Below are 10,414 nucleotides of genomic sequence, written 5' to 3'. Positions count from 1 at the left end.
AGCTTTTATTGAGATACATGTATTAAAAGATCAATAATGAATATAGGTCAGGCAAATTATTTTATTGATTTAGGATGAAGACAGCTAGATTTATTTGTTGAGTTAATCTATCAAAAGTAGCAAATTTCTTTTAAAGAATATTTAATCTCAATGAAACTGACGAAATCATCAAAAGAAGTAGCACCTATATAAACTTGTCTCTTGTATTTCTAATCCAATATATTCCTTTGTTCATATGGAAAAACTCCTTTTATAGTGCAAGAAAACTCATCATAGTGTCAAACGTGGAATAACTGAAAGAAGGTCAATACTATCCGATGGTGTTGAGATTGTTGATTTCAGTCATTTTCCATTGTTGGTGTACCATTAATAGCAATCGGATGGACGAGCCCATACATGTCACATTGGTAGCCTAATGTCTTTGATCGATTGGTTCTGGGTGGAATATCACTTGGTTTGACTCTTTCTGCTAAAGCTTTCGAATTCGAATCAGTCTTGATCGTTGTGGACAATTTCTACAATTTAAAAAGAAAAATAATTAATCATATAAAAGTAAATTCTGAAAGTGATATTTAAATATTTTACATTTTCTTAGCTCAACAGCAATGGCAAAAGATCATATGGAGCTAAGAGTGTTAAGAAAATATCTCTCGTACAATCGGTTGAAAACTACAGCTCTTTCATTATCACATAATCATTTCAAAGGAGTGTCAATTTGGGTCCTCTAGTGGCCATGACCAATAGGCATGGACAAGAGAGACTCGACTGGACCTTAATCATATGTCATATCACAATGTCCTAACCCGCGGGTATCTGTAAACAATAGAAATAGAAAATATGCTTATCGGTCATAGCCACCAGAGGACTCAAATTAACACTCCTTTGCACGATCACAACATGGATAAACTTAAAGAAAAAATAAAATAAGATAATAATCAGTTCTATTTGAGAATAGAACAGCCCAATTCTCAAATATCCTGCACTTGCAAGAGAGTAACCTGAAATATTTCGGACCATAGGACCTCTTTATATACCCAAACTTCCAAATTTTGTCCTCTTAATATTTTTTCATACCACAGGAAAAACCTTATAATTCAACGTAGAAATCAATGTCAGTTTTTAAAGCTGCAAAAATGACCTAAACGACGACTTTAAATTATAATGTACAGCTTTACATAGTATGTACGATGTCTTCCCTTCCCCCACCTTTTGTAAGTCTTAACCTTCCGTTATGGCGAAAAGATAGTGAGCAGAGAAAAGCAATAAATTCATTTCGGCAGTACCATTTCTCTCATTTCTTCCGTCTCATCAATCGTGTCAGTATGCAGGCCGAATACCTTCCTAAATATCGGAAAGATGAGACGAGTTTCAACAGAATTGCCACCATCTCCACCTGCCAATCAAACGTTATTCTGTCATTGTTTTCTTACTAAGAATATTAATCATGATTTATTATCATTGCTTTGCCCTAAAGATATTCATCCTTATTAGTTTGTCTATGGCAAAAAATACAAAACTTTTCTATCGTTGGATAGGATAAGTACAAGATAATAAAATATCAGAAGGATTCTGTGCCTTCGCTCATACTTACGACGATGTTGTATTTCCTTTGATTTTTAAAAAAATCTGTTAAACTGCATTATTTGCCATGTCCAGACCATGTTCCTTCCCATGATCTCAATTATTGAACTCAATACATTTCATGTCAACAGTTATTATATGTTTCATAGAATATAGACTTAAGCACCAATTTTAAAGTCAAGTCATTTACATATTCCCTGATATAGCCAATTCTTATAGAGTCGGATAATGTAAATTAAACAGACTGCACGATATATGAGCAACACTTTTGTAAACGTACCTGTACACAAGCTTACAATGGTGCCAACGATAAGTGTCAGGAAGAAGCCAATGAATCCATACCATGTATATGACAGATCATATAGAGAGAAACCTGCATTGGAACTGTAACTGAAAGGTGCCATGAATCTACTATTTAATAGGAAAAGTTCTTTATGTAGAATCTTTAGTGTTGTTGCTATAAAACCACGAGCATAAAACAACGAAGTTCGTTCAATGCAAAACTGCAATCACGGTTACAAAGACTAGACTAACCAATCGTTATGTTATCATGGATGTTCTTTTGGGCAGGTACTGATCGCTAAGTCATGTTTTATGGGTGTAACGTCGTACAAATATGAGAAAACCAAGCAATTCTTGGTCATATTGTAATCATGTCATAATCGAAACCTACCCACAAAGGTGATGATATTATATATTATATTGAAACAAGGAGAATCCTGCATTGATTGGTCGAGAGATATTTGGTACTTTACACTATCACACGGCAGGTAACATTAGAACAATAGGAAAGAATAGACACGATCGTAGCAACCCCCTAGCAACGGGTGATAGTGTATTTTTGACAGTGCAAAATATTAACCGCCCGAAAAAGATGCGCACTCGTTTCTTTTTTCGACGTCATCTTTGTTTTTTGAAGCGACGCTTCAAAATTCATCTGGAGCTATTTAGTAATAGTTTTGCCAAATTATTCTGTTTATCAATAAAAAATATCATATTAAGGACGGAGCTTTCCGTTCACGTCTTTTCGCTTACCGTCAAAGCGTTATATGTTGGTTTTTATGAACTCGTCGGTGATTAGGTGAACGGAAGACATGTGATTTCAAGCGTCTTCTTGACGTTGCTAATGTTGTAAACAGACGACGGGACGAAACCAAAATTCATTGAGATTTTACAAAAACGTTAAGATTTAAACATAACGCAGGAGACAAGACAACAAGAATTTTCACTAAATGCTTATTGTGAGTATTCTTTTTTATAATGCAGTGATAGTTAGCGCTACTGAGTAGAAGCTGATATGCTATTCTACTGCCGACGGTGACTGTTCGACTTTTGCTAAAATCAGTTAAAATGTTTCAATATATTGCAAATACTTGAAAACTAGTTTTGTTTCTAGACTTTGGTATAATAAAATAAATACTACCTGAATAAGAGGGTGACAGTGCCTAGTGTCACCCCTCGGATTATCACTGTCACCCTCGGCTTCGCCTCGTGTGACAGTGATATCCTCGGGCTGACACCAGGCACTGTCAACCTCTAATGCAGGTAGTATTTATATAATGTTATATTGAAACAAGGAGCCGCAAAGCGTGGTATTATCCCCCAAATAACCCAAATACATCAAGGGCAAAGTAACACTTATTCGAGTATAACTTTAAATGTATGCAAGTGCTGTAACACTGAAAAAAAATAACAGCAAGTAACAAAAAGAAACTGTAATTTGGTATTTTGGACGGAATTTCCATTGTAACAGAAAACATTCCAAAAATTGAAGGTCCGCAACAGCAAAATAAACAACTAGGACACTTGTCTGATGTATACAGAAAGTTTCAAGGAGCAGCGTTGGACGGTTTTGGAGTTATAGTCCGGAAACAAAAGGAAACAGTGATTTGATATTTTTGAGTTTCCATGGTAACGGAAAAAAATTCCCAAAATGGAAGGTACGAAACAGCAAAAGGCACAGTTAGGGCACTTGTCTGTTATATTCAGAAAGTTTAATGGAGCTGCATTTAACGGTTTTGGAGTGGTAGTCCTGAAACAAAAGAAAACAGTAATTTGGTATTTTAGACTAATTTCCATGGTAACGGATAATTGGACACTGATATGAATGTGACGTCACTATAATCGTTCCCACCATCTGATGATGGTGGGCTAAAAATGGAAGGTCCTCACTAGCAAAAGACAACACTAGGGCACTTGTCTGATGTATACAGAAAGTTTCAAGGAGCAGCGCTGAGCGGTTTTTGAGTTTTAACCCGAGAAAGGATCTCGGACATCCGGACGGACGTTCGGAGCCCAAAACAATATTCCCCGCAAACGCGTTTCGCGGGGGATAAAAATGTAGGCCTATATAGCACGTATTGCCTCAGATAGTTCATCGTGTTTGTCTGTCTGTCGTCTGGTATTTTGAAACACAGAGAGCAACGTCAGTGACGTGCTCTTGCGATCTAGCACGACATTGGACATGGATATGAATGTGACGTCATTATAATGGTACCCACAATTACGCACAATTTATCGGATGTCTTCGTCTACAAAACTAGAAAATAAAACAGTGGGATATGCAATATAAAACGAACCGTGCAATATAACAATGTCTTATTGCACAGTATGAACAATGCTTAAGATATGATATGTCCTCATACAATTACTGATGTAAGGTAACTAATTAATAAATTCAATTCATGCATTAAGATAACATTTTAGATCTATTTCGTTGTTATTTAAATACCTGATAACTTGACCATCTGCAGAAACACTTGAGGATCCATTTAAACCGTAGGTATCAAATGTCGTTTTGTTTATTTGTGTTTTATTAATTACACTTTTGATATTGTTGACAGAACATCCACTTGTAGGGTTGTGAGCTAGTCGTTCTGGCTGTGTTCCGTATATCTGCGCCCCTAATGCTAGCCAACTAGTACAGAAAATGGACGCCAGACTTCCAACAATTGCTCCCTTATTTAAAACAAAAATAAAATTCATTATAGATAAAGAAACTAACATTTGAGAAAGCATGCTATAAGTGTTCTACAGTGCATAGAAATTAAAAAAAAAATGTTGTTTAAAGTAGATGTTTCATGTTAATCTGGGTTATTCTGTTGGTGAATTTCCAAATTAATATACATATAAATCTTAAAAACACACGTTCTCAATGTCTCTTGACACTATATTGACATGTTTTGACATAGTGTAATGATTAATCTATGCTATATGAAAAAAGACGCTCTTTCTGACTCAAAATGGTTATTGGGGTGTCAAGGTATTTGAATATGGTAGCTGTTTAACATTATACATACAATCCAGTTGGCTTTTGGCACCATTCCACCGAGAAAGAAAAGTCCCGCAAGGGGCCCTGCTCCGCAGGCTCCAGACACGACAGCGAATATCTTAATGACGAACAAGTACATCAGTGGAAAACAAAAGAGAAATGGATTTCAAAATTGCTTATGACATTCAAAAATATTTATGATTTGCAGTTTGTATTAAATTAAAAATTCATAGTGATTATACTTGTGTCATGTTCTCGTCAACACCGGTGGGTCAGCCAGCCTATCTTATGCAACGACGTAAGAGCATTACGTAAACACATTAAAACATTAATTTCAGAGTAATAAGAAAACATGAATAAGGTAATAAGAACAATTAATGAAAGTATGAAGTAATCCTTACTAACTACTTAATTTTGCATCTAGCGGGGACAGAAAGAAAAACCAAACATGAAAAGCTAATCTGTATTACGAAACCAGACATAGAGCTGATCACTACTGAATATTGTATCTAGCTGGAACAGAATGATAGACAGGAAAAGCTTACCTGTATTACGGACCCCGACAAAGAGCTGATCACTACTGAACATTGTATCTAGCTGGAACAGAATGATAGACAGAAAAAGCTTACCTGTATTACGGAACCCGACATAGAGCTGATCACATAGGCCAGTGCAATTACAATCAGTCCATATACAATCACTGCAATCATAAGAAACAATAAGTAGCGTATTAAAACAACATATTTAGAGCAAAATATTTGATGTAAAATACATGTAAATGTCATTAGTGCATAACGTGACTTTTTCTCGCGTTTACATTGGTTCAGTCCCCAGAAACTAATTAGCCATAGTCCCGGGACTATGGTTTCCCGCGGGACTATGGTTTGGCGCGATTTTTGCTACGTACGTCATATTGACGAAAATGGCGTCACTGTCACTAATTGCGCTGTTCACTGACAAAGAAGCTTTGTGCGGACGGCGTTTTGCGAAACACAAATGTCACGGTTGGGAAACTTGAATGCCGATGAATTAACAAAAGAATAAAAAAGCAGAAGAACTGAGCAGGCAACGAAATATACAGTGAGTATTTCCAGAAAGATGTACAGACGCCTCCGACCACGACATTGTTACAATAACGTTAGACGGGGCTGCACTCGTTTGAATAAATTGTTATAATTGTTTGTCATATCAGTTATTTATTTTCCTTAATTCGTTATGTACTAATATCATTATAACCTCCGTTTGAGGGCACTATGGTCTTAAAGTGTCTTGGGATAGTATAGCACTCTCGCCTCCGGCTCGGGTGCTAGGCCATCCCTCGACAACACTATTAGACCAGAGTGCCTTCAAAAGAAGCTAATAAAATATATGTGTATATATATACATACATATTTTCCCTTTGATATTATACGTAAATACGTGGTCATATCGGAGTCAATATTTAGCATATCATAAGTCTATATCACACTTGTGAACTAATATGGCGACCGCTCATATGTTCATCAGGGCGGTGTCATAAGGTCATCGTTCTTTTTGCAGTTTTGCAAAATGATAATAAAGAACCTTTGTTTCGGTGAATTTAGTGCTATAATGCCCTAGAAGATTATAAAATAATGACCTCGGTCTACGGATTTTTTTTTTTCTAAAATTGTATTACCCGGGTAGTATATAAAATAATGACCTTATGTTATGCCTTCGATTATCATAAAATCTTACCGAGTCGGTATAACACCGCTTTTATCACATCAAAGGTTCATAAGAAAATCATATTAAACAATCTAGTAAATAAATGAATATATATTCTAATTCCAACTAAGTCTCATGATTTAGGACACACAATGAACCATGACTTACCTAATATTTTACCAGTACATGTTTGTGATATGGCTGTAGGGTGTCTCACACAAGTTCCGAAAATGTCCTTTACAGTAATGGCCGACATAGAGTTGATTCCAGAGGAAAGCGTGCTTCGAGTTAATAAAAAAAGGTGAAGAAAGAAACACTTAATCCAAAAACGTTATTTGAATGCTATCACAAGGACTTCAACCAAAGATCAATTGTTAACTAATGTATTGGAACGTCTATGCACTTTAAAAATGGCTCCAGCTGTTTTGTTCTAAATCTCGTAGATTCGAAGCTTCATTCGACACCTTATTGTAATTGGAATAGATATAAAAGAAAAATTCTCGCGATAATTGAAAGATTTTAGCACTACTAAGTGATATTTTACCTTAACGTTCCACTAAACAGACAGCTGATGTAGACTCCAGATAGACCAGGCAGTGATCGCAATACGTCCAGCACAAAGAACGGCATCAGCTTCAAATACAAAACAAGACATCAGTTTAAATTTGAATTAGCTCAATAAGAACGGTTTAATTACAAAATAACACATCAATTTCAAAAAAAAAAAAAAAAAAAAAAAAAAAAAAAAAAAAAAAAAAAAAAAAACATCAACATGTGGGCATTAACTTCAGAAACAAAATACAGTTAGAAATTCAGATACAAATAACGATATCAGCGTCAATCAAATGTTACGATATTTATAAAGCCAAGTAAAGAGTTGAACGGCATTAGTATAAACTTCAAAGCACTGCGTTTCAGCTAAAGAAAATGCGGCGTCAGTTTCAAACATGAAATTTGGCATCGTTACATAATGACGCCATTATAAAAAACATACTGGAAAACTTATACAAAATACAACAACCGTTTTTTAGTGTTACGACATTTATAAAGACAACTAAAGATATGTAGGCTGTAAATAACAATTACTGGCATTCATTTCAACCGTAAATTATAGTGACCATGTAACAGCCAGAAAACCAGACATCGAATATTTTGCTCTGAAGACTTTTATAAGTAAATGTTAAATGAAACAAAGTTTCAATTTTCAATACGATACTTGAGAATATTTTAATACAAAGGTAAGCATTTTAATAGATACCTGGTTGAAGTTTGAGAGGAAGCCGCCTTCCACCGGGTCACACATGACAGTGTTGTAATAGGAGTAGACTAATATTCCCAAATATCCCAGCAATATAAAGTATATAATTATCATTGGGCACAGCAGCCAGAACGCCCTACATAGGATTCAAAATGGGATTAACATCATTGGTATATTATTGAATACAAAATTGAAATCACACAAAAGAAGTATACAGAGATGGATTTCATTTATTGTACTGTCAATTTCTTTTTTATACATGTTAATAGTTTCAATGCGATAAAACGTCTCCGAGAACACGCTCTGATTAGATAGAACACGTGAAATCGTTTATGTAAATACTACACAATGCATTTTGTTTCATATATCCATAACACGAAAACCTTTTCAAGTTTATCTTTATAATTCAATCTACAAAACACATTATATTGAAGTTCAAAACTTCTCACCTTTTGTGAAATCATTATGACAAGTTATCAGCCAATCAAAAGCGGCGTAACAAACGGATGCGTATCTATCTAATATTTTAGCCAATCAAAATGTTCGTTACAAGCAATTTGAATTAATATCCATTTGAATCGACTCACAGTTGTGTTTTACGCAGACTACTTAATGAAGACATCCGTTGGAAGCTGGACTGATTGCACCAGTAGAAAAGAAATGTAAACGTCAGCCCTATACAAGTACCCCATATTGTGTGGCGACTCCGAGGATCAGGATCAATGCTACAAAGGCAAGAATATGGGAAATATTCAAAACGGAAACCAGAAGTTACAGAAGTTACATTTACATAATTAAAATAGACTATAGTCGCTGATAGAGGATGTAAATCTAGCCGTATAAAGTTTCATTTGTTTTAAAATCGAAATACTTAATACATATTTGACCCTAGGGCACCCCAACCGTGGCAGCTCTCACCAAATTACCGATGTGTATATACATTTGTTGCAATGCCACAAATGTATATACACATCATACACAGCTGGGGGAATAAAATAAAATATTTGTACTGTGAAAAAAAAAGTTTGTACGTTAATCGAATCATTGTACATTAATTTGTCGCTATTTTTTCTTTTTTTTTTCTTTTTGTATTTAATTAAAAGAATGCTTATATGAAACCAAACATAATGTAACAGTTTCTCAAGCCTATCTGAAACTATGCTCTGTAGTAGGACAAAGTGATTAAGTTTTATTCAATAAAACTGTTTTTTGTGGATGAATTAACTTACTTAACAAATTCAAGTCTCCTTCCTGCAGTCGCTATCTCAATAACACCATGGCATGTCTCCATGAGGACGCTACCCTGTGAAGAAGATTTCATAAAAATGTGTTTAAGCCACTTAAATAACTTTTATTTCTTATTATCTATTTGCCCAATATAGCAATATTTATATTTATATAAGATAGCTTAATATGAAAGCGAAATGCACAAAAATCATGGAAAAACATATATACCTTCCTAGTTGATGAACATTAATTTTACATATACAGCATACATAAAAAAGAAATAAATAGAAATCACATGCGAAAATTAGACTTTAGATGAACACCGAGAAAATAACCCATACCGCGAACAATTGAAAAACTGACTTAGAGAAATATATACTCACAAAAATGTCCACGTGTACAGTTTTACCTTTATTGTCACTGCTGCTATTCCAACAAAGATCATTATAAATTGGAAGGCATCCGTCCATACCACGCTCTTGATTCCTCCCTTAAACAAAAGAAAACATAAATTACTCAACAAACACATACAGTTTCCTGATTTTTATAAATATAAACTGACCAAAGCACAAGCGTGGCGTAACTGTTAAAAATTGTATGAGAAAGGACGAAAGTAAGATAAAAGAAATGAGGACTTCAGTGGGTATAAACGTTATATAGGTAACAGAAAATCTAAACATAATAAAAAATATGTTCTAATTACGAGTTGTAATAATTAAATAATGAGATTAAAATAATGATATTCATATCATATTAACTTTATTGGTTTCGCCCTAAATGTCTGTATTTAAAATAAGAAAACGTGTTGGGCCTGCTCTACGAAAAAACTTAAGAATAAAATTCACTTGTGCATATGAATTTCTCTTTTGAAAATAAATAATGCATTGTAAAAATCATCTGACATACGATTGATGTATATATGATAGCGATAAGTCCAATGACAACAATAGAAACCCAAAGAGGTATCCCAGCCACTGTAACAGAAAAAAATGAAATATAATTCGCATGACTACGAAATATGTTTCAATATTTGTAATATTTAACTTCAGCTTTTACATTTTAAAATATCGCATTCTCTCTTATATCTTCTTGTTCCAGGGTAATAAGTCTGTATATAATTCCTGTTTATAACAATTATGATGTTTTGTGCATTATGCGGCCTTAAAATAACGCCTTTATACTGCCGAAAATGGCAGCAGATAGGAAACGTAATATTTTAAGCAATCGAATTAAAATTAGACTTGTAATTCCGCTCCACTACGATACTCTACGTCACGCTCCAATACAAGATCTAACAGAGCCCCGTTCGGGGTCACCTCAGCATGACCTCTGGCCTAGAATCGGAACATCTCAGGACGTACTCTTAGCCGTTTACACTTCCGAATGAATTA

The 10,414-nt window shown here is 34.6% G+C and overlaps 1 protein-coding gene across 1 annotated transcript; it reads right to left on the bottom strand.

Annotated features, from left to right (window-relative positions):
* LOC138317953 (sodium-coupled monocarboxylate transporter 2-like) lies at positions 1-9,498 on the bottom strand. Its single transcript, XM_069259936.1, has 12 exons — positions 9,433-9,498; positions 9,026-9,099; positions 8,384-8,521; positions 7,797-7,932; positions 7,083-7,171; positions 6,707-6,819; positions 5,482-5,552; positions 4,881-4,970; positions 4,313-4,539; positions 1,862-1,971; positions 1,284-1,393; positions 1-515 (listed from the first exon to the last, which is right to left on the bottom strand). The coding sequence occupies exons 1-12, from the start codon at positions 9,466-9,468 to the stop codon at positions 339-341; spliced, it is 1,371 nt and encodes a 456-aa protein (XP_069116037.1). The 5' UTR covers positions 9,469-9,498; the 3' UTR covers positions 1-338.
* Positions 9,499-10,414: the final 916 nt, after the last annotated feature.

The sequence above is a fragment of the Argopecten irradians genome, chromosome 3 (genome assembly GCF_041381155.1).
Source record: "Argopecten irradians isolate NY chromosome 3, Ai_NY, whole genome shotgun sequence".
Lineage (NCBI taxonomy): Eukaryota > Metazoa > Mollusca > Bivalvia > Pectinida > Pectinidae > Argopecten > Argopecten irradians.
The sequence above is the reverse complement of the archived record's forward strand: the minus strand, read 5'-3'. Positions and strand labels throughout refer to the sequence as shown.